Source organism: Mauremys mutica, chromosome 9, assembly GCF_020497125.1.
Source record: "Mauremys mutica isolate MM-2020 ecotype Southern chromosome 9, ASM2049712v1, whole genome shotgun sequence".
Taxonomy (NCBI): Eukaryota; Metazoa; Chordata; order Testudines; family Geoemydidae; genus Mauremys; species Mauremys mutica.
In genome coordinates this window covers 104,948,592-104,973,954 of record NC_059080.1, presented here as the reverse complement: position 1 = coordinate 104,973,954, position 25,363 = coordinate 104,948,592, and the positions used below count along the sequence as shown (strand labels likewise).

The 25,363-nt window shown below is 42.0% G+C and overlaps 1 protein-coding gene across 15 annotated transcripts in view; it reads right to left on the bottom strand.

The window, feature by feature from the left end:
- Window positions 1-25,363, bottom strand: part of DLG1 (discs large MAGUK scaffold protein 1) — a 740,792-nt gene that overhangs the window by 386,624 nt on the left and 328,805 nt on the right. For 6 of the 15 annotated variants that reach the window (XM_045030006.1, XM_045030008.1, XM_045030014.1 and 3 more), the window contains exons 17-21: window positions 23,223-23,264; window positions 10,842-10,892; window positions 6,500-6,601; window positions 6,045-6,217; window positions 3,820-3,929 (exon numbers count right to left, since the gene is read on the bottom strand). The exons of 8 other annotated variants lie outside the window; for them this stretch is intronic. In XM_045030006.1, coding sequence (XP_044885941.1) covers window positions 3,820-3,929; window positions 6,045-6,217; window positions 6,500-6,601; window positions 10,842-10,892; window positions 23,223-23,264 — 478 coding nt within the window. The remainder of the gene's footprint in view (window positions 1-3,819; window positions 3,930-6,044; window positions 6,218-6,499; window positions 6,602-10,841; window positions 10,893-23,222; window positions 23,265-25,363) is intronic. One more of the 15 variants, XM_045030017.1, reaches the window with a different exon arrangement.

Below are 25,363 nucleotides of genomic sequence, written 5' to 3'. Positions count from 1 at the left end.
CCCATGGGAGGTTTCCACAGTGTCCTTTTTAGAAAACATTTTATGGTAGATCACCATATTTGGTATCAGGAAGGAATTTTCCCCTGGGTCAGATTGGCAGAGACCCTGGGCGTTTTTCACCTTCCTCTGCAGCATGGAGAACAGGTCATTTGCAGGTTTAAACTGGTGTAATGGTGAATTATCCACGATGACTCCAAGATCTTTTTCCTGACTCGTTGTAGCTAAATTAGCCCCCATCATATTGTATGTATAGTTGAGGTTATTTTTTCCAATGTGCATTACTTTACATTTATCCACATTAAATTTCATTTGCCATTTTGTTGCCCAATCACTTAGTTTTGTGAGATCTTTTTGAAGTTCTTCACAGTCTGCTTTGGTCTTAACTATCTTGAGCAGTTTAGTATCATCTTCAAACTTTGCCACCTCACTGTTTACCCCTTTCTCCAGATCATTTATGAATAAGTTGAATAGGATTGGTCCTAGGACTGACCCTTGGGGAACACCACTAGTTACCCCTCTCCATTCTGAGAATTTACCATTTATTCCTATTCTTTGTTCCCTGTCTTTTAACCATTTCTCAATCCATGAAAGGACCTTCCCTTTTATCCCATGACAGCTTAATTTACGTAAGAACCTTTGGTGAGGGACCTTGTCAAAGGCTTTCTGGAAATCTAAGTACACTACGTCCACCGGATCCCCCTTGTCCACATGTTTGTTGACCCCTTCAACGAACTCTAATGATTAGTAAGACATGATTTATCTTTACAGAAACCATGTTGACTATTGCTCAACAGTTCATGTTTTTCTATGTGTCTGACAGTTTTATTCTTAACTATTGTTTCCACTAATTTGCCCGGTACCGACGTTAGACTTACCAGTCTGTAACTGCCGGGATCACCTCTAAAGCCCTTTCTAAATATTGGCGTTACATTAGCTAACTTCCAGTCACTGGGTACCGAAGCCGATTTAAAGGACAGGTTAAAAACTTTAGTTAATAGTTTCGCAACTTCACATTTGAGTTCTTTCAGAACTCTTGGGTGAATGCCATCTGGTCCTGGTGACTTGTTAATGTTGAGTTTATCAATTAATACCAAAACCTCCTCTAGTGACACTTCAATCTGTGACAGTTCCTCAGATTTGTCACCTACAAAAGCCGGCTCAGGTTTGGGAATCTCCCCAACATCCTCAGCTGTGAAGACTGAAGCAAAGAATCCATTTAGTTTCTCCGCAATAACTTTATAATCTTTAAGCGCTCCTTTTGTATCTCGATCAACAAGGGGCCCCACTGGGTGTTTAGCAGGCTTCTTGTTTCTGATGTACTTAAAAAACATTTTGTTATTACCTTTGGAATTTTTAGCTAGCCATTCTTCAAACTCCTCTTTGGCTTTTCTTATTACACGCTTGCACTTAATTTGGCAGTGTTTATGCTCCTTTCTATTTGCCTCACTAGGGTTTGACTTCCACTTTTTAAAGGAAGTCTTTTTATCTCTCACTGCTTCTTTTACATGGTTGCTAAGCCACGGTGGCTCTTTTTTGGTTCTTTTACTGTGTTTTTTAATTTGGGGTATACATTGAAGTTGGGCTTCTATTATAGTGTCTTTAAAAAGCGCCCATGCAGCTTGCAGGGATTTCACTTTAGTCACTGTACCTTTTAACTATTGTTTAACTAACCCTCTCATTTTTGTATAGTTCCCCCTTTTGAAATTAAATGCCACAGTGTTGGGCTGTTCAGATGTTCTTCCCACCACCACCACCACATCCCACCATAGGGATGTTGAGTGCTACTGTATTATGGTCACTATTTCCAAGCGGTCCTGTTATAGTTACCTCTTGGACCAACTCCTGCACTCCACTCAGGATTAAATCTAGAGTTGCCTCTCCCCTTGTCGGTTCCCATACCAGCTGCTCCATGAAGTAGTCATTTAAAGTATCGAGAAATTTTATCTCTGCATTTCGTCCTGAAGTGAAATGTTCCCAGTCAATATGGGGATAATTGAAATCCCTCACTATTATTGAGTTCTTAATTTTGATAGCCTCTCTAATTTCCTTAGCCCTGCAGTTCTGTGTCATTATCAGGCCTTGTTAGCAAAACATGATTTTAACAATTACTCCAGACTTTAAAGAAGAAGCTTCCCCATGAGGATAGAGCCCAGTGAGTGGGGTGTGGAGAGGAACAAAGTTAATCCTCTCAATACTTACCTACTAACTAGCTAGCTAACAACTATCTCATACTCACTAGTACTAAACGATAAACAAGAAATTAGCCAAGGCATGCTCAAGGCAGACACACTAGGGTTCTATCTCAGGCTGAGGGGTTCCATCTCAGGCTAAGGGCAGTTCACCTGTGCAGGCCTATAAAGTCTGCGATTCTGGGTTCTTAGGTGATGTGCGGCACAAGGAGGTATAGGACACCTGTATGGGCCAAACTGATTCTGCTAACAGAAAATCTCTAATCAAGAGCTTGAGAAGTGCATGCGCACATGAAGGGACTAAAGTGGAGCACTCCTAGATACACTACTCAAAGAAGAAAAGATGGTTCCTGTCTCACTGAAGTCGTCTCATCCTCTGGTGTGAAAATGTCCCTGGAAGGATCGGGCTAGAGAAGAGAGGGTGACTGGGGGAAAGGGAGAAAGATATCCTCCAGGGAAGTGCAAGTGTCCATAGATTCTGGTGTTTGGGGTGTTCTGACGAATGGGGCTGAGAATTCTGATGTGTCCCAAAAGACTGCAGTTGGGTGGTCCTTTGAGGGACGGGCCAGTACCGCCAAAGAGTCAGGTCCTGCATGGAGCCAGCAGATGTCAGTCCTTGTGCTTAGGAGTCAGATCCTTTTTCTTTTGCATTTTACCCTCTGACTGGGGGTTTTCAGTGTTCCTGAGCCCTTAGGATTTACATGCGAAGGCTCACCTGACCAGCTCAGGGAGGGATCTCGTCTTTTATGAACAGATCTGGATGGAGCTCTGTCCTTGTGACTGTGGGAGTGCAGCCTACTTTCACTGGAAGCATTGCATGAGGAGTCCTTCGGCTTAGTAGCAGTAGTCTCTGCTCACAAGCTTGTGCTTGGAGGGGTGCTGTTTGTCTCTTGGGGCCAAAGTAGAGTGTAAGCATTCTGCCCCGCATCAGAGTGTGGTCTCAGCCTTTTCCATAAGGTGTTTCCTCAGTTGAAGCTCACGAGATTTGCATGTTCACGGAGGAAACGATCGACCGATGCGGCACTTTGAAGATACCCAAATGGTAGAGGTGTTCGCTGATCACGGTGAAGGAGCAAGAGCAAGAGAGACGCTTCCTGAAACCCAGAACACTGGGCATAGTCCCAGACCCTGGGGAGGGACTCCCCAGTATGGGGAAAGAATGATACTAACTATACTATATTAAGTCAAACTATTTACTATATCTATTTATAGGCTATAAAGAAAAAACTGGAGAAATCTGTGGACACAGGGATTCTGACTCAGGTTATGCAGCTGTAAGGAGGAACTGGGGAGGATCTGGCTTGCACTGGCGCCTATGCCCTCAGTCTGGAGCATGAGAACTACTGTGCATGTTTGGGCCAACGGATGCGGCTTGTTAGAATTTCCAGTCTCTGGTGGATGGCAAGCATGAGTACCCATCTGTGGAATACATATAGGAACCAGGAATCAAAGAACCACCCAGCCTTAAAAGTCCCCTTGGGAATTCAATGTAGAAAGTTACATACACAAAACAATTACATTTTTTAAAAGTGGGTTTTATATTATCTTTCAAATTATTTATAGCTATTTTTTTAAAAACCCTTCACTGTCTTTGAAACAAGTGAGCTTCAGGTACATTGTTTTTACTCACATGATGTTTTCCACTGATTTGGGTTTAATAAAAATGGAGATTGGGTACAGCTGGGCTATCTGCAACCTCTTGATCGCATTGCCAGAAACATCAAGAATGCAGTGTTTCCCCTAAAGCAGAAGGGGGGAGGGGAGAGGGAAGAGAGTAAAGTCCTCAAGTTACACACGTGCATATTACATGCAATTTAGAAGTGAAAGCCTGGCCCCAATTAAATCAGTGGGAGTTTTTCCCACTGATGTCAATGGAATCAGAATTTCATCACCCTAAGAGTTTCCAATTGCAGTCAAATTTATTTCAGTAGTACCCACTGATTAAAAAAATTATATCTAAGGATAAGGCACAATTCCAATCAAAACTCCAGCCTTTAGAGTTGTGTTGGCCTTAACTAGTCCTAATGAATATGGGTTGATAATACTTTGTTTTATAACTGGAAGTGACACTGGCCTGTACAATGCCCTATTTTTCACATATCTGTCACATATGTAATGCAGTGTCACTATTTCAAGAAATTACCCTGCCTTTTAATATTGGTTGGGGATTTTCTTCTCTAGGTTTTAGATGTACTAGAGGATTGCACATTTTGTTCCTTCTAAGCATACTAGGCTTAGTGAACAGCACATACCAGGTGCTTCTTGCATTCATCCATTCCTCCCACAAACTCCACATGTGTCGCCCACCTTTCTCCCTCTATTTTAGGGAAGTTTGTTCCAATGTAATCACCTTCACTGCTAAAATTTGTGCCTTATTTCTAATCTGAATTTGTCTTCAATTTCCAGTCATTAATTCTTTTTATGCCTTTCTCCACTAGATTAAATAGCCCTTTAGTACCTGTGATTTTCTTCCCATGAAGGCATTAATACACTAATCAAGTCAACTCTCAATTTTCTTTTGCATTAGCTAAACAAATGTAGCCCTTTAAATCTCACACAGTAAGGCTTTTTTGCAGCTCCTGAATAATTTTTGTGTTTTCTTTCTGTACACTCTCAAATTTTTCGGCATTCTTTTTAGAATGTGAACACCAGAACTGTATGCAGTACTCCAGTACTACTCTCTCTTATTCTGTATACAGAGGTGAAATCACTTCCCTACTCTTGCTCACAATGCTCCTGTGTTTATAGAGCCAAAGATTGGATTAGCTTGTTTTGCTACAGCATTGTATTGGAAGCTTATGTTGAGTTGTTTGTTTACTATGATCCCTAAATCCTTTTCATGCATTTGGCTCTATTAAAATGCATTTTTAATAAAATAAACACTAGGAACACCTTCATTCGATGATAGCTGCCCTCTGACTGCTATTTTTTGAAATCTGTCAGCTAGTTCTTAATCCAGCTACTGTGGACTTTATTGAAATTGTATAGTGCTTAAGTTTTTAATCAGAATGTCATGCGGCACTAAGTCAAGTGCCTTTCAAAACTCTAAGTATATTACATCTCTGCAGTTACCTTTATCAACCAAACTTGCAGAGTGCAAGTTTGAAGAAGATGGACTACGTCTTGCTTTTTCGTATTTATTAGAGATGGATTACTAAGTGTTGGGAGTGTGTTACTGATAGCACCATAGGCAATATGAACATTGAAAGGAATGCAGAGGTCTTTCCCTTTAACTTTTTATTTCCATTCTTTTAAGGTTTTGGGTGGATGAGGTGTGTCCTGATGTAACTTTAACTGTAACTAAATGCACTTTTTGTTTGTGAATAGACAAGATCTTAATAATATGAGACATCACTATATCACTCTGTTAAATCCTTGCTAGAGGAAATAGATTTTTGTGTGTGAAGGAGCAAGGGTTTTTCTGTAAATGATAGTATTAAAATAGTGGATAGAATTGGTTGTATATATATATAAATTATAGCATTCCTATTCCCTGTTTAAGCAGCAAAGAGTCCTGTGGCACATTATAGACTAACAGACGTATTGAAGCATGAGCTTTCGTGGGTGAATACCCACTTCGTCTTGTATTCGACGAAGTGGGTATTCACTCATGAAAGCTCATGCTCCAATATGTCTGTTAGTCTATAAGATGCCACAGGACTCTTTGCTGCTTTTACAGATCCAGACTAACACGGCTACTTGATCCTATTCTCTGTTTATAATTCTAAGTATTTATGCTATTTATTATGCATGTTCAGAGGAGCATGGTATATAAACGAAGACCTACCCATATAGCTGTGAAACTTAAAAATATCATTTCAGAAAATGGAAGTCTCACACTGGCACTAGATTTACCTTTTCTGCTACTTCCCGCACTGACTGGACACTTGTTCCATAAAGGTGATTGTTGTACTGGCCAGCCTCAATGAATTTGTGATCCTGAATATCCTTCTCCATTTGCTCTCGAGAGGTGACAAAGTGGTAATCTCGGCCATCCACCTCATAATCTCGTTTTGGTCTGGTAGTATCTTTAAAGATAAGTAGAGCTCTTTAAGCAGAAAACTACAACTTTTACCACAAATTAAATGTTTTCTACAATACCTGAAAGCAAATATTTCCAGAGAATGTCTTCCATTTATAGTGTAAAATTGTTAAATGAGAAATGGATACAAATTTAACACTTAAATAATTTTAGGAGGTAAAGATATGTCACAATATAAAAATTATTGAGCTTCAACACAGAGAGGTCACAGAAGGACTATGACAGCACTTATTTGATTAAATTCACTATGGTATTTGCTGGGACTTACGTGGAACACATGATCCAAATTTGTCTGGAAATTCTGAGATTAAATCATCATTTATTCTGTCTTTCATGGGTCCCAAAACAATCACTGGCCGAGTGTAATTGACTGTCAAAGATAGATTGATAATATTTCTTCATTATAGTCTGATCATTAAAACACCTTCAAATTTCACCAAAACAAGCTTTATTATAATTGTGATTATAGATTACAGTTATATTATATTATACCATTAAGATACAGGAGTACTTGTGGCACCTTAGAGACTAACAAATTTATTAAGATACAGTTGAAACAGACAACATTTATTCCTGGTGGGAGAAATTATAGAAGGTTGTAGGCCAATCTATACTCCTGGGGGAATTTTGTGTCACTGCGTGTGCGCAGAATTCATGTCCTCCGCAGATTTCTTTGCTTCCACACAGAAAAATGACTTTCTGACAGGGTAGCAAAGGGAAGCTGGAAGAACAGTCATGCACCACTCCCTAGCAGCACAGGTACATCATTTCAGGCAGCCGGCAGAGAGATAAATCACCACAGGGTTGGGGATACCCCAGCCAGTGGCTCCTGCCCTGAGCCGGGATCAGCTACTAGTCCCAGTCGGGCTGGAGGCAGAATTGGACTTCCTCTTCCCCTGCAAGGAATTGCTTGGGCTGTGCCAGACTCACCCACAGAAACCTCTCCCAGCTGCAGAAAGCTCAGCATCCTCCCTTGCTTCCTGACCACATAGCTTCTCAGCTGTGGGAGGAGGGGGTCACTGTACAGGGAGCTGCTCCCCCATCCACCCAACCCTCATGTATCTGGACTTCCAATACCCAGACACCTTTGCCAAGCCTCACCCGGTACATCCAGAACCCCCCATGCCCTTCATACCCAAATGCCACCCCACTGAACCTCAACCCCTGCATCTAGAGCCCCCCCTGCACCCAGATCCCCTACCACCCCATCCCCACCCCTGCACCCAGACCACCCCCTGCTGATCTCCCTAACTCAATCCGCCACCCTGATGAGCCCTACCCCCTACACCACCCTGAGCCCCCACATGCAGAAGCCCACACCACTGAACCCAAATAACTGCACCCAGACCCCCCACACCACCAAGCCCCACTTCCCCAGCACCCAGCCCCCCCGCTGATCTCCAACCACCTTCACCTGGAAGCCACTGCAGAGTCCCATTGCCCCTGCACCTGGAACCCCCCTAATGAACCTCTGTGCATCCAGATCCCCCCACACCTAGATACCACACTCAGCTGCCTGCACACAGATTGTCCCACACAGAATCCTCTCACCTCACACCTGGATCCCCCCACACTGAGCCCCTCCACACTTGGTCCTGCCTGGTTGAACCTGCGTGCGCCACACCTGGTGCGCCTGGCACAGAGCCCTAGGGTGTTTCTGGGGCAAGCCCAGGCCTTGTGCTGTGTCAGGGTCGGGTGAAGCCTCACCGCTGAATCCACGTCCTGGGGATGGGGGGGGGGAGGAGGAGCTGCAGGGTTATTTTTATTATTTTTTATTTATTAACAAATAAAACTAGTAGAATTTTAAAATATTATGGATAGAATTTTTAATTTTTTGGCACAGAATGCCCTCAGGAGTAAATCTATATTGAAGTCAATGTGAGCTGCTGAGTGCTCCACAGCTTGGAAAAATTGATCACTTATTTACGTGCTAAACGGCAAGATTTCAAAAGAGCTCATCATCCAACAGCTACATTTATGAATCTAAATATAGTTGCTATATTTTCAGACTTGCTATTCTGAGAACAATGGGACCTGCAGGATGCTGAGTCTGATAAGATATTAAATCTGCATGTAATATCTTTGGGGACCAAATTGTATTACGTGTATGAATGGTTTATATACGCAACTCTGGGGTGGCGGGGAGAGTTTCCACAGCTCTACTAGGAACTATGACCAGTGCGAGGTGATTAAAGTGAATCACTTAGGTCTTAAATACCTCCAGAGAGGTACCATTCCCTGAGGAGGGTTGCATACACTGGTTCAAACTGGATTTTGCAGACACCAACAGATAAAGAAAGGGCTTTTGATTTAAAGCCAGATTTAAACTGACTCAGTTCCTTTTTTCTGATACAGCAAATAGACAGGACCTTCTTGTCCAAGGGCCCTCAACTCCTGCGAAAGGCTTGGAAAGACTTTGGCCTATTGGGGCCCTATAAGAGAGATGGGTAACCTCTTGTAAGCTTTTAGCATGTGTATCAGAACTTCCTTTTTTAAAAAAAATGTTCTCTCCAATAATTTTACCCTAAAAATAAAGGTTCTTGCTTAGAAAGAGCTGCGTAGTAACTTGTACCTGCTGGCAATGCCCTCAGAGAAAGAAAACAAAGCATAGGTGCTGGCCTACAGGCAAACTGGCTTGCTGGGAATATTTCAGTGTAAGGCATGGGTCTCCACACAAGAGAGGTAATGGCTGGGAGTAATGCCTGATTGTCTTCTATGATGTGATAACAGGCTCTGTGGATATGGGGAAAGCAGTGGATGTGATATATCTTGACTTTAGCAAAGCTAAATATGGTCTCCCACAGTATTCTTGACAGCAAGTTAAAAAAGTATGGATTGGATGAATGCACTATAAGATGGATAGAAAGCTGACTAGATTGTCGGGCTCAACAGGCAGTGACCAATGGCTCAATGTCTAGTTGGCAGCTGGTATCAAGTGGCGTACCCCAGAGGTCGGTCCTGTGGCTGGTTTTGTTCAACATCTTTATTAAAAAGCGACAGAGAGTTCTGTGGCATCTTATAGATTAACAGACGTAATGGAGCATTAGCTTTCGTGGGTGAATACCCACTTCGTCGGATGCACGTGTATTCACCCACGAAAGCTTATGCTCCAATATGTCTGTTAGTCTATAATGTGCCACAGGACTCTGTCACTTTTTACAGATCCAGACTAACACAGCTACTCCTCTGATCTTTATTAAAGATCTGGATGATGGGATTCATTGCACCCTCAGCAAGTTTGCAGATGACACTAAGCTGGGTGGAGAGGTAGATAAGCTGGAGGGTAGAGATAAGGTCCAGATTGACCTAGACAAATTGGAGGATTGGGCCAAAAGAAATCTGATGAGGTTCAACAAGGACAAGTGCAGAGTCCTGCACTTAGGAAGGAAGAATCCCATGCACTGCTACAGACTAGGGACCGAATGGCTAGGCAGCAGTTCTGCAGAGAAGGACCTAGGGGTTACTGTGGATGAGAAGCTGGATATGAGTCGACAGTGTGTCCTTGTTGCCAAGAAGGGTAACGGCATTTTGGGCTGTATAAATAGGGGCATTGTCAGCAGATCGAGGGACGTGATAATTCCCCTCCATTCAATATTGGTGAGGCCTCATCTGGAGTATTGTGTCCAGTTTTGGTCCCCCCACTGAAGAAGAGATGTGGTAAAATTGGAGAGAGTCCAGCGGAGGGCAACGAAAATGATTAGGGGGCTCGGCATATGATTTATGAGGAGAGGCTGAGGGAACTGGGGTTATTTAGTCTGAAGAAGAGAAGAGTGAGTGGGGATTTGATAGTAGCCTTCAACCACCTGAAGGGGGGTTCCAAAGAGGATGGAGCTCGGCTGTTCTCAGTGGTGGCATATGACAGAACAAGAAGCAATGGTCTCAAGTTGCAGCGGGGGAGGTCTAGGTTGGATATTAGGAAAAACTATTTCACTAGGAGGGTGGTAAAGCACTGGAATGTGTTACCTAGGGAGGTGGTGGAATCTCCATCCTTAGAGGCTTTTAAGGCCTGGCTTGACAAAGCCTTGGCTGGGATGATTTAGTTGCTGTTGGTTCTGCTTTGAGCAGGAGATTGGACTAGATGGCCTCCTGAGGTCTCTTCCAACCCTAATATTCTATGATAGGAAGATATTAGCCTATTTAAAAACAAGTAATCAAGCTCTATGATCTGACAGGATTCAAATTCAGATATAACTCTTAAACATAAATTATCCCTGTGTAAAGTCAGTGGTGTATAGATATTACTAGGGACTGGCACTCATTAGTATTAATGGCATTATAATGTATGTACTGGAATAATATTTTAATTCAAGTACTGTATAATAGGTTTTTGGGGTGTTAAGTGTAATGTCAGTGTCTAGAGACACTTGGAACATTTTGTCTGGTGGCACCTTAAAGACCAACAGATTTATTTGGGCATAAGCTTTCGTGGGTCTGAAGAAGTGGGTTTTTTACCCACGAAAGCTTATGCTCAAATAAATCCGTTAGTCTTTAAGATGACACGGGTCTCCTTGTTGTTTTTGTGGATACAGACTAACACGGCTACACCCTGATACTTGGAACTTTTTGATATCTTAATAAATTTTTTTTTTAATTTAATAGGTTCTACAAACCTTCTTGTTGGCTGACTGGTTCATAAGACAAGACGTATTCTTCTTGGCCACCTAAAAATTTAAACACATATGTAAGGAAATTTGCTGAAGTGGTAAGTAGCTTTTGTTTTAAAAAATTTGGCATACACGTAGAAAACTTTAGTTCTTTAATGAAAGAAAATTAGATCAGACAGTCCTCAACAAAATATGTCATGGTTATACTGATGAAGGAAGTTCTCTATAGAGTGATACATCAGAAAATCACAAATATAAGCCAAACAAAAATTTCATTATAAAATGGACATACCTGTTTTATTAAATACATAAAGTGTAAATAACCTTAGTTGCAGCATGAAGATTTTTATGGGAAATGTTAGCATGTTTAATTTACATCAAGCATGAGATAAGGGAAGTTTTAGGAACTATTAAATGCTCTTGCAAATGTTTTACTGAACACAATGCATCAATGCTGTCATTCACTGCTAGACGCAGAAGCACTTGCATTGAGATCCTTTCTACACTAGATAGTCAATATTTAGACTGCAGATTTTCTTGTTTTACATTTAAACAAAAAATGCCTTAAACTTATATATGACTGTCTTAAGCTGTTGCATAAGCTTTTTCATAAATTGATATTTAGCCAAAATATCTGTATATAGTACAGTTCTTAATTAAGAAAAGGCATTTTTATACTGTATATGCAAAATAATGCTTATCAACACATTTTATTTATGACAAAGGAATTTTAAATTTGAACTTGGAAAGATGTAAATACTGAGACCGTTCTCAGCTCCGGAAAGCACATCAGCAGTGAATGAGAAAAAAACACAACTTAATATTGACCTTCAATAGCTGCAAGCATTTAAATGTCAAATGCAAGCATATGAAATATACTTCAGCTGCCATCACTACACTATTAAAAAGTTTAGTGTTCAACATGATGAAAATTTTTCACAATAAGATTTTATTAAAATTTATCAATCAAGTCAACTAATTGACAGACTATAAAATTAAAAATTCAAAAGCTAGCAATTCAGATTATACATTAATTATTCTTTAAACAAGATGTCCTTTTGAATATTCAACTAATACAACTAATAGCTTGCTTGGCTAATTTTTGGAGAATTCATTGAAGTTCATTATACACATTCATGTGTAATAAGTGACCTTAATCCTGCTACAATTGTATAGCAATGGATGACATCTGAAGGTCTTTCTAAATTCATATATTGCTATAAATATCCCCCACTCTCTTTTATTTCAAAGCAGAGAGCATGCTTTTTAAAAAAAACAACAACAAAGTTTGTAATTTCAGAGGAAATGGACATTACTTACCTCTCACTGGAGGTTCTTCAAGATGTGTGGTCCTATCTGTATTCCACACATGGGTACATATCGGCACCAGGCACATGAGTCTGGAAATTCTAGCAAATAGGGTCTATTGGTCCACATGCATGCCATAGATTTTCTTGTGCTCTGAACTGAGGGCATAAAGGGCAGCACAGACTGACACCTGTCCAGTTCCTTTTCTTATCGCAAATCTAGATGTGATCCACAGCAGAGGGGACAGATGGTGGGTAGAGGACCACACATCTTGAAGAACCACCATTCCAGTTGTAAGTAACCAACCTCCATTTCTTCTTCAAATGATGGCCTCTACACGTATTCCACACGTGGGAGATTAGTAGGCAGTATTCAAGGAGGAAATGGTGGGATGCAGATGTTATGGCTTTCTGCAAGATTGCTGTCGCCACAGCTGTATCTGTAGTAGAAGACTGGACCAAAGCAGTGTCTTGTAAAAGCTTGTAATGAGCTCCAGGTAGCTGCCCTATATTTTTCTATTAAAGGTATGTCTCACAAAGATGCTGTAGAGGTTGCTTGTACTCTGGTAGAATGGGCTGTCACTAGGGCATCACTTGGGATCTCAAGCAGGTGGCGAAGTATAAAAAATTTACCCCACGTTTCCTGAAATTTTACCAAATAGCATCAGTTTTGCATGCTAACTAAAACGGCAATTCTGCAGCAGATGGGGAGTGTCTTGTTTTGTGGGGTGGGGATGTGACTAAAATCCACACCTGGTATGGAGGCCATGGGGGGCAGGAGGTGGAGTTTAGGGGTTGGGGGTGTGGAATAGGATCAAGAGACTTGGCAGGGGGGAGGGAGATCCCAGCAGAGGGATGATGTTGGGGTAGACACCCAGGGGTTGGGGCATGGGTATAGAGGCTGGAGTTGAGTGAGCCAAGAAGGGTAGGGGACGAGCCTTAACAGATGTAATTCGGAGCCCCAAATTGGTGGATTTCTGTGCCATCCCCCCACTCCACGGTAGCATCCTCTGGTGGCCAGGCTGGCCCTTCATTCCAGCCAAATGCCTGGGACTAAGCCAGCCCAGCCCTGCCTCATGCTGCCTTAGGTACTACTAGGAGATGGCAGCAAAATCCTGGGAGGCACCTGCACAGGCTGTGCAGTAAAAAAGGCCTGGCAGTGGCAACACTGTTCCCCAGGCCAACTCCATAGTACCCCTTTCTCAGAACCAGCACCTTCAGAGCCAGCTCCAAGTCCTCGCATTACCCCTTCTCTATGGACAGCATGCAGGGAAACCTAGAAAGGCAGCACCACCCCTGCTGACCATCAGGAGTGGCAGCCCGAGCTCCTCTGCTGCTGCTGTTCTCTCTAGGCAGGGAAAGGAGACTTGCCTGTTCAGCACCGCCCTGCCTCTGAGACCCCAGCAGCAGCAGAACAACCAGCCTGGGGACACTATTTTACTGAATGTGTCAGGAGAGCGTGTGTGGGGGAGGGCTTTGCCCTCTCGCCTTCCGCCCTCTCCCCCCGGTGCCACCCCTGGCTCTCACGCCCTCTATGGGAGGGAGGGGGAGAATATGAGATAGTTGATAGCAAAGGGTAATGCAGGCTGAAATCCATTTAGAGAGCCTCAGGGCAGATACAGCTTCACCCTCTACCTCTCTGTTATGGTAATAAAAAGTCTTGGAGTTTTTCTAATTGTTTTTGTTCTTTGCATATAAAAGGCTAGTGCCTGTCTGATGCACTCCTCACTGGAGGCTGGCAGCTTTAGAAAAAATATTGGTAAGTGGTTAGGTTGACTGATAAGAAACTCTGTAATTACTTTGGGGTGAATTTTGGGGTGAAGGCAAAGAGAGACCTTTGCTTTATGAATAGTAGTAAATGGTAGATCTGCCATGAGTGCTCCCAGTTCGCTCACCCTTCTTGTTCATGTGATAGGGCCTAGGAAGGCAACTTTCATCCTGTGATGGGACATAGAACGGGTGGCTAATAATTCAAAAAGGTTTGGTGAGCGCTGACAGAACGAGGTTGAGGGCCCACTGAAACACTGGCCTTACCAATTGTGGAAAAGATCTAGATTCCTTTAAGGACTTACTAGATGTCATAGGATGAGTGAAAACAGTGTGATCCTCAATAGAAGGAGGAACAGCACAGATTGCTGCCTGATGGACCCATGGCTAACTGAGAGAGAGAACTGACATCTTAAAGCTAAGTAGGTAATCTAGGATAGCCGGGATTCCAGCGGACTCTGGAGATAACTGGTGTTGTCATGACCAAAAGGAGAAATTTTTCCATTTGGCTTAATAACATTTTATAGTCGAATCCTTTCTGCTCTGGTTGAGGATGGATTGAACTGCTATTGAGCACGAAAGCTCTACATCTGATGTCCATCCAAATACAGTACCAGACCTTGAGTTGCACTGGCACCAATTTGGGATGCCTTATTGTGCCACTGTGTTAAATCAATAGATCCAGAAATGGTCAGATGTCGATGGGTGGACAGGTCAAAATTCTCAGGAGGTCTGAGAATCAGCCGTGACTTGTCCAACTGAGCTCAATAAGGATGACCTGAGCTCTGTCATGACAGATCTTTTGCAGGACTTGTGGTATCAGAGAGATGGGATAAGAGGTCCCTCCAGGGTAACAGAAGAGAGCTGCCCTTTGAGCCTCAGCCCAGAGCATTCTGGAGCAGTAAAAGAGAAGTTTTATGTTCTCTTTTGAGGCAAACAGATCCCATGACAGTGTTTTCCCCACGGGCTGAAGATGTTGTTGAGAACAAAATTGTGAATCTCCTATTCATGGTCTGTTGAAAAATATCTGCTGAGTATTTGCTAGGGAGTTTTACACGCCTGGTAGATATACCGCTAAGAGAGTGATGTGATGTCTGATAGTCAACGTCTGGAGTTGGTGTATCTCCACACAAAGAGGGAGGGATCTTGTTTAAGAAAATAAGAATGGTCCTACTGGTCAGACCAAAGGTCTATCTAGCTCAGTATCCTGTCTTCCGACAGTGGCCAGTGCCAGGTGCCCCAGAGGGAATGAACGGAACAGGTAATTGTCAAGTGATCCATCCCCTATCGCTCATTCCCCGCTTCTGGCAAACAGAGGCTAGGGACACCATTCCTGCCCATCCTGGCTAATAGCCATTGATCAACCTATCCTCCATGAATTCATCTAGTTCTCTTTTGAACCCAGTTATGGTCTTGGCCTTCACAACATCCTCTGGCAAGGAGTTCCACAGGTTGACTGTGCGTTGTGTGAAGAAATACTTCCTTTTACTTGTTTTAAACCTGCTGCCTATTAATTTCATTTGGTGACCCATAGTTCGTGTTATGAGAAATGGTAAACAACACTTCCTTATCTACTTTCTCTACACCAGTCAAGATTTTATAGGACCTCAATCATATCTCCCCTTAGCCGTCTCTTTTCCAAGCTGAAAAGTCCCAGTCTTATTAATCTCTCCTCAGACGGAAGCCATTCCATAGCCTTAATCATTTCTGTTGCCCTTTTCTGAACCTTTTCCAATATATCTTTTTTGAGATGGGGAGACCACATCTGCACACAGTATTCAAGATGTGGGCGTACCATGGATTTATGTAGAGGCAACATGATATTTTCTGTCCTATTTTCTATCCCCTTCTTAATTAGTCCCAGCATTCTGTTTGCTTTTTTGACTGCCGTGCACATTGAGTGGATGTTTTCAGAGGATGTTCCCCCTGCATGTTTACACAGAACACAGTTGACCTGGTATCTGATATTACTTGCATGTGACAGGATCGGCTGAGCAGAAGGAATGCACTGCAGGTCCAATGGACTGCCCTTAGTTCCAGTAAGCTGATGTACATCCCAGCCTCTTTATGGGTCCAAATCCTGGTGTGGTATGATTGTTCGTAAGAGCTCCCCAACTCAATATGGAGGAATCCGACCATAGTTGCCTCTGATACATGGGTCGGGAAAGGAAATCCCATCCCAACTTTCTCCAGCTTTGTCCACCAGGTGAGAGAGACCAAAACCTTGGCTGGAACTGTTACTTTGGCACTGACGTTGTCTTTTTCTGGTGAGTAGATAGATTGAAGCCAGGTCTGTAAACAGCAGAGTTGGAGCCTGGCAATTGGTGTAATGTGGATTCATAAGTCCATGTGGCCAAGGTTGGAAAGGCAAGTCCTGACAGTGGTCTGAGATTTGAGGGTGATGTGACATTTTCCACTCCAAAGCACCCCATACTTACTGTGGTGATGTAATGATGATATGTTTTGTACAAAGTATGCCTTGTGAGGTATCATTCTCAAAGTCTTGATCTGCTAAATATGAATATCTCGTTGGATTGTATGTGCTGTCATTGTATGCAAAGCTGTAAAGTTTTGCTATGCATGTGTTACTGAAAGATGTTGTGAAGTTGGAAACACCCACAACTAGCCTTTCAGATATAACAATGAAGAAGCTAGACAGTGCTAATGGCCCATCAGCAAAGACAGTGGACCTTGGAAGAGCGTCTCCTCAGACAGCCTATGGATAATGGCTGCTATGACTCAGCAAGGCATGCGGCCAGACCACATGACACTGAACTCCATTTTGGTACCTGTAGTTTTCCACAAAGGGGAGAGTCTTGCCATATGGAGAGAGTATAAAAGATGGGGCATGACATCATTTCAGAGGCTCAATCCCCACACAAGAGAATACCTGGGAACACCTGAGGATCAAAGACTGAACTGAGGGAAGGGCTGATCCCAGGCTAAAGTGATTTCTAGTCTGTCTATGGAAGCTTGGTGGACTGCTTGTATCATCAGTCAGGGTGAGATATTGCTGATTCAAATCCTATCTAGTATATTAGGCTTAGATTGCAGTTTTGTTTATTTGCTAGGTAATCTACTTTGATCTGTTTGCTATCGCTTATAATCACCTAATTAACTACAGAAAGATAGATTTTAACTTGTTTTGTTTTATCTTAACCAGTGTGTTTTTGAATGAAGTGTTTGGGAAAATCTCAGCTCAGTTAACAAAGGTGTTGTGCATATTCCTCTCCATGTCGAGGGAGGGCTGAACTGGGTAATAAATTCATACTGGTCAGGTTTTTGACCAGGGCAGGACAGTACAGCTCTGGGGTCCTAGGTGGGGAGCTGGGGGTATTAGAAAGGGTAATAATCTCTCTATTGTTGATTCATGCAGTGGCTGGCCAGAGCCTGCATGTAACTGCAGCTGGGGACGTCCCTGCCTGTGTGACTGCTGGTGGGAGTATAGGACCGGGAGCAGTCTGCAGCTTGTCACAGCAGCACAGTGTGAGAGGGAACCCAGGCTGGTGAGTCAGAGGGCTCAGTGGTACCCCAATTCCAGGTTGCACTCTGGGAGTGACTCATCATCATGATAAAAATGGGGTGCTTTGCAGTGCAGAATGTCAAAGTGATGTGTTTTATTAGATTGCTCATGATGTGGAATCTCTCAGTGGGAAGATAGGCTCTTGCTGCAGTCAAATCCAAGGTTGCCCCTATGAAGTCTAAGGTCCTCTGGGTTGCTCAGAGTAGTCTTTTTGTAGTTGATGGAAATTCCCAGGGAAGATGGAGTAGGAATGCTGTTGCTGACTAGCCTTCTGTGATGGACCTGCCTGTCAGAAGCCAGTTACTGAGATATAGAAAGACAGTAAAACTATTTCATTTCATCCAAGCTGCTACTACTGAAAGGACATTTGTGAAGACTCTGGGTGATGCAGCTAGTGTGAATGGAAGGACCCTGAATTCGAAGTGGTCCTGCCCAATGAGGAATCTAAGAAACTTTCTGTGGGAAAGGTGAATATCTGTATGAAAATGAACATCCTTCACCTTGAGGGCTGCAAACCAAGTGCCCTCTTCCAGAGAGGGGATTACTGATGCCAGTGTGACCATGAGGAATTTCCAGATGAATACATTCAGCTGGCGTAAGTCGAGAATCAGTCTCCATCCACTGCATTTTCTTTGGGACCAAGAAATATGGCAAGTAGAACCCAGTCCCCTGATACTGAGGAGGAATTGGTTCTAAAGAAGAGAGATTTCCTCATGAGAGTGGTCCCCGAGAAGGGGCCCAAAAGGTGGTTTGTGGTGGGGAGGCAAGATAAACTTGATTGCACAGCTTTGGTGGTTATGATGTTTGGTACCCACTTGCCTATAGTTATTTCTGTCCAGTTGAGAGCAAAGTGGTAAGGTGACCACCAAAGGCAGAGGGAGTAATGAGGCAGGGCATCAATGTCAACATGCAGTCCTCAATCGTATAATCTAAAGAACACCTTGAATATTGGGTGGTGGTTGTAAAGGTAAAAGAAGCCATCTATCTGAGTCCTTTGCTTCTTACATGGAGGTTCACATGAGCATTGATGATAGGACATCTAAGGAAGTGGTTTGGGTCTATATTGTTGCTTATGATGTTTCCTCTTTGGGGCCGGGGTGTAAATGTTCAAGGAGTGTAAGGTTGTTCCAGAGTCTTTTAGAGTGTGCAAAGATTCTCAGTCTTTGCATTAAAAAGGTTAGACTCACCAAGGAAAGGTGCTTGATGGCATTCTGGACATCCCTGGGGAACCCTGAAGATTGCAACCATAACTCCTTAAGACTACAGCTGTGGTGATGGCTCTAGAGACAGTATCAACCATGTCAACTGCCTCTTGAAGTGATGTTTTGGTCATCAGCCTGCCTTTGACAATGAGGGCTTGGAACTCGGCCCTGTCTTGCTAAGAAAGTTTGCCTTTAAACTCTGTACATTTGGCATAATTAAGGAAATCATATTTTGCATCATTGCTTGGTAGTCGGCAGCTCTGAATTAGAGACTAGCTGAAGAGAATATCTTCCGACCCAAAAGGAAGAGGCATTTAGTGACCTTATCAGTTGTGGGATTCTTGGAATACTGAGCCCTGGACTTCTCTGTTGCTGATTGCATAGGAGTTGGGAGCTGGATGGGTAAATATGGACTCAGCCCCGTTTGCTGGTACAAAATACCACTTCTCAGCTCTCTTTGGGGTAGGGCAACAAAAGACAGGTGTGTGTCACATTGATCTGGTGAATTTCAGGATGGCTTGATTAACTGGAAGGGCCACCCTTGAAAAGCCAGAGGGCTGAAAGGTGTCCAATAGATCCTGCTATGTGTCTTGAATCTCTCTGTGATGTATCTGCAGCTCAGCTGCTACCCTCTGCAACAACTCCTGGTACAGTTTGCGAACATCAGGTGGACAGTGGGATGAAGGGGCAACTGGTTCATCCAGTGAGGAGGATGACTTACTAGTCAGACCTGGCTTGATGTCTTCTTCCTCCACAAATTCTGATGGAGCCAGCTGTTACTGGCTAGGAGAGGAGGGTCTGTCTGATTCCTGCACACATCCCAGGTATCTGTTATATGGATCCTACAAGCCCCAATAAGACAAGTAGAGATCATCCAGAGGGGGAGGAACCAATGGCATCGGGTACCAGCAGTCCCCTGGAAAATCATATTTGGAAGGAGGTGGGAGATTCCAATACCTTCTTTGATCTCCGACCAGTCTTGCTCCCCTTTTGGGGGTGGGTGGAGGAGTTTCATCAGGAGCCTCACATTCACTTGACAAGATGATAGGCACCTGTTCTACTGGCAGCACAGATGGAACCAGTGGGAGGATGTTAGTTATAGACATCATAGTGGCCGACATTCCTGCCCTCAGGGTGGTTTCCCTGGGTGCAGGGATATCTCTACAAAGAGCTGGATCTGATAGCAAGGGAGACTGTGGGCAGGGCAAGGTGAAGATACCCTCCAGCGAGGTGAAGGTCTCGGTCTTCCTTGGTTAGGGTGACCAGACAGCAAATGTGAAAAATCGGGATGGGGTGGGGGGTAATAGGAACCTATATAAGAAAAAGACCCCAAAATCGGGACTGTCCCTATAAAATCGGGACATCTGGTCACCTTATCCTTGGTACCTGGGGGGGGCTCCTGAGGAAGGTACCAGTGGATCAAAGTCATCCATAGGTCTAGTGTTTAGGGGATCCTGCATGGAGAATGTTGGATGGGATCCCAGCATTGAAATCCCAGACAGATGCATTGGGTTCCACTCCTCAGGTTTGTAGGATGGATCCAAAGCCAGAACCGATAACATCAGATTCTTCTTCTTTCATGCCTTTCATTCTTGGAAAGAAGATTTAGGACTCACTGACTTTGACCGAAATGGAGAAAGATCCTCTCTCAGAGACATATCTGGACAGAAATATGACTATGTTCATGTCCCCTACTCTCGTGAGAGGGTTTGCTAGGCTTAAGAATTTTTGCTTCGACTCCGGAGCTTGTGCTAGAGGGGTACTGCTCATTATTTGAGGCTGTTGTATGGGGTGTCTCCCTGGCCTGAATCTGAATGGGGTTTCATAGCCTTCTCCATGAGGTGCTTCCACAGACAGAGCTCTCCTCCCTCCCGAGTTCAGAGAGGGAAAGAATGGCAGATACTGCACTTTGTGGCAATATCCCAAGGCAATAAAAGCAGCACCAGTGGTCATCTCTGATGGAGAAGGAATGGGAACAGAGGAGACAGTTCTTGAACCCTGGAACTTTTGGCATAATCCCCCTTCGGAGGGAGAAGCATCCCGAAGTGAGGAATAACTGTAAATTATAAAATATTAAAATACTAACTACTAAACTATTTACAAATTGTATTATAGTTTCACAAAAAAGGAAGATTGAAATGGACATGGGATTCCAACTCAGGTCATGTGGCATTAATGAGGAACTGGAGAGACATTGATTCGCACTGCCCCTTTATGTCCTCAATTTGGAGCACAAGGAGATCTACTGCGCATGTGTGGATTCTGCTTGCTCAAATTTCTGGACTCAGGCGCATAGATACCCACATGTGGAATACACATAGGGACCATCACTTGAAGAAGAACTGTCTTTTATTTTAGATTATTTACTTTGTGGTCTGAGTCTATTATAGCAATAGATGAATGCACATCAATTTGAAATTTTTTCTTAGTAGTTAAGATAAAAAACATGCAACTTGGAAAACTGAACACCTCAAAAAGTAACTCATGCAAATGGCTTTAGAGAAAGACAGTATATACTTTCAGAACCTCTTTTAGGCTTGAGAGAGAAACAAAGTCACTCAACTATCAACTCAGCTATGAGGGACTCAAGCTAATATGTAATCAAATACTTTTTGAAAAAAATCACTTTCCTATAAAGTCAAAAATCAGTTAAGCAAAACATTAAACAGAAACATCAGTAGCAAATATAAACAACCCATTGGTTGAGGGCAAAAAGTATATATTGTCAATACTGTTGAACACTTTAGAAAAACAGATATTAATAGAATGGACCTTTTGAACAACCATACTCATCTGTAATCAAGATAACTTTCATATTAGACAGCAGTAAGAAGAAATTAAAGAGGTAACTTTAATAAAAATAATTATTGCTTAGAATTACACATTCTGCCAAGAAATTCAACAGAACATTTATAATGTGCCTAGAGTTTTTGCCAATGAAGAATAAAGCCCACATATCATCACCTATAACGAATCACCTATCATAAAGACAAAATAGAAGCACTGATGAGTGACTGGAAAACTTAAGAAAACAGCAGCTTTCAAGAAACACTGTCCGGTTAATAAAACCCAGTTTTTTAAGTGTAAATTTACTTATGTGGCTAACATTACCAATCAGTTAACTTTTCTTCATCCTTGCTGTTTCTACAATACAAAGACTAGTCAGTTTCACTTTTGTTAATAGTTTCTTATCAATTTCACTGTCATTTTCTCAAGAGTGCAGCAATATCAAGGTTGCAAACCAGAGAATACTTGTTTGCTTAAAATATTTTCTATTAATTATATTCCTATTAGTAACATTTAGTTTTGTGCCAAAATAGACTTGGCAGTGTCTGTTTAAAAGGATGCAAAGCTCCCAAACTCATTTACCTGTTCCTGACCCATTCCCCCACCTTCTGTCCAAACTCTATAACAACAGTTCCTAAAATACCTTTCAGGAATTTATACTTGGCAAACAGACAACAGGTGGTGAGCCTTGGCTCAAACTCACAGTGCTAAGGTATGCCTGTCTGTTACCTGGTTCTTCAGCTCTACCAATTTCCTGTATGTTTCATCTATCTGTTCTATTGTACACTATGTCTTGATCCCGCAAATCACTGTGTTTGGGACACTCCTGTGACTGCTTGGAGCCTTAGTAATTTTGTTGAGGGAAGGGTGGGGGGGTCTGTCTACATGAAATAAATTGCAGGATCGAAGCCCTGAATAGTAATCACTTTGGGAAAGGGACTATCTTTTTAACACAACTTTGTACAGTGCATAGCACAATGGGGCCCTAAATCCTTGTCTGGGCCTTAAGGTGCTACTGTAATAAAAACAACAATTCTTCAACTCAGTCTAGTCTTTAAAATGTATCATGCAGTTAGAATGACACAGTCCAGGGGTTTCATTTAACAACATTAATTCTGGTGCTAAATACTAGTCATCCATTGTATAGCCTTTGAAGACAACTCAAAATAAGCAGCCCTATTTGACAATACTAAGTAAAAGCCTGAAGAGAAGGAGAAATGAACACTAACTCACCCTCACTTTCATTAAAGATATTTACATATCACACTTTTAAAAAAACAAGTATTTCATATTTAAGCATGCAATTACGCCTTGAATTTATCAGCTTACATTGTTAGTACAAAACTTACTAAGTGCTTGTCTACAGAAGAAAGTTGCACCGGTTTAGCCAAAGGTAAAATTTTAAACTGATTTAGTTAAACTAGTACAAAAGATCAAGTGGACCATCTCACTTCAGTTTAAACCAAGCTGATTTTGATTCAGTTTAAGTCAATTAGTCACTCATATCAAAATAAGAATGTCTACAAGGGGTTCACACCAGTTCAACAAAATCTATTAGTAAAAATCTATTTAAGTAAAAATGGTGAAACTTTGTTTTGACAAGGCCTAAGTACTCTCAGTGATATAAACAGAAAACTTCTCAGCAACTCATCTGAGCAGATAAATATGGATTTCAGTTGGAGCTGATTAGGTGATCTTATTTTATGTATCACATGAATATCTGGGAAAAAATACCCAGATAAATCCAAACTTAAAGGTAGTAACAAGGATTAAAAATAAAGAAGGAACTTATAACACTTACGGTAACTACTTTCACTATCGCTGGCATTAGAGGTTACATGTTCTGAAATTGCAACAGAATGGAAAAATAAGGAACACACACTAAATGACATGGGGTTCAAAAGAAAAACTGACAAACAATCAAGATGAAAGACAATACTGACACTGATTAAGGATATGAGACCCATAGATCATGCATATAAAAGATATTTCTGATAGCTCTCATTGTTTAGCTCAATATTACACAAAAAGAACTGTAGTAATAAAACATTTTTCGCATAGAAGACTATGAAAAAAATATGAATCCACGTTTCACACCCAGTCCTGCAATCCTTGTGCATTTACTTCATGAGAAATTTTTGCTGTGCAAAAGCTGTAGGACTGCATCTTTAAGGTACGTTATTGACCAAACTTGTTACTAATGCAGGATGCACTCTAGAGACATGTCACTAATCTGCACAGAGTCTAGCAGCAGAAAATAATGGAGTATACACTGAGTATAGTAATTAGTTCAGTAGTAGATACTTTACCTTTTATAGTATGTTAATTAACCATTTATAATTTATCTGCAGTGCACTGCAGAATTAAGATCTACTTTGTTTTCTGTTTTGCTTTTAAGAACTTAACAGTCTTGTGCCGAGTATCAATGTGGAACTCATGCTTTTCACATAATAACCAACACATTTTATGGTGTGTTTATCTTAATAAAAATGTGTTGTGTGGTTTATCGTAATTAAAAATGACTGTTTTACCAGATTTGAAAGTTTCTATGCTATATGTTGTTTAAAAGTGAAATATACATTGCTTTCCATTTTAGAGACTTATGCACAGGTGAAGGATGTATTGATGTATTAAACTGACAGTTTAGAGAATGCATAAAGGGTATATAAATCAGCATTTGATACAGATCAAAACAGCAGATGGATGTTTACATGGGTAGGTTTTTTCTATGTTCCCTTTGTTATGACTTAAAGTACAATACACATGTTTTAATAAGAATTTTCTCATTCCCTTCCCAGCTCAGCTTCTCATCCTACAATGAATTACTAAGCCTGAACTTCTGATACCACAAGCTTGTTGTCATGGAGTGTATTTGTGATCTCACAAATTCAGCATGGCTCCTTCACACCAAGATCATGAAGAAAGTGGATTATGAAGGAGGGAATCCATGGTTGAAATATAAATAAGCTTTTAGTGATTTAGCAAATATTATAAAAGTAAATTATGCACAGCATGACAGGTAACCTGATGAACGTTTTCAATATAGTGTCTGACCTAGAAGACTAAGTGATAACATAGTGTTTTGCAAACATGTGCTCTGAGGCCCATGTGAATATGTCTATCACCGGGACATTGTTCAGGAAGGCTATAGATGTAGCAATGGCAGGCATAGAGTGGGATCAGATCCCTGGTTGGGGTTCCTTGTTATGCAGTTGATAGCAGAGTTGGATATGAGTAGACGTCCATTTAGTCTCTGGGTTGATACTGCACATCCCTTGGAGCATTCTGTTGTGGAAATAAATAGTCTTGGAGATTTCTGGAAGGGTTTAGTTCTTTCTAAGTAAAATGCTATGGCTTGTCTGACATCGAGTCTATGTAGGATGATCTCTTGCGAGGTCCCACGTGGTTTTGGGTAAAACATGGGAAGCTGTATGGGTTGGCTTAAATGGAATTTCGGATGTGGTCGCAACGTGATCTTATCTTTAGTAAACATGGAGTAAGGGGGCTCTGCCATCACTGCATTGATTTCACTGACTTGTCTAGCTGAATGACTTGTGAGATTAGAAGTATCGGTGGGTATGCGTACATGTGTGATGTGTCCCATGAGATGAGGAAAGCATTCCCTAGTGACTTGGGTGCTTGTCCTGCCCTGGAGCAGAAAAGTGGGCATTTGTGGTTTGTTGCTGATGCAAACAGGTCTACTGATGTAAAGCCCCATTACTGGAATGTCGATTGGAGGACACTGTCATGTATTTCCCATTCGTGTTCCTTGGAGAAGTGTCTGCTTAGTGTGTGTGCTATCATATTCTGACACCCTGGGAGCTAAGATGGTTATGTTGTAGTGAATGAACCAGTTCCACAATTTCAGGGCCTCGGTGCAGAGTGAATGGGAGCGAGGTCCGCCTTGGCGATTGATATAGAACATGCATGCTATGTTGTCGG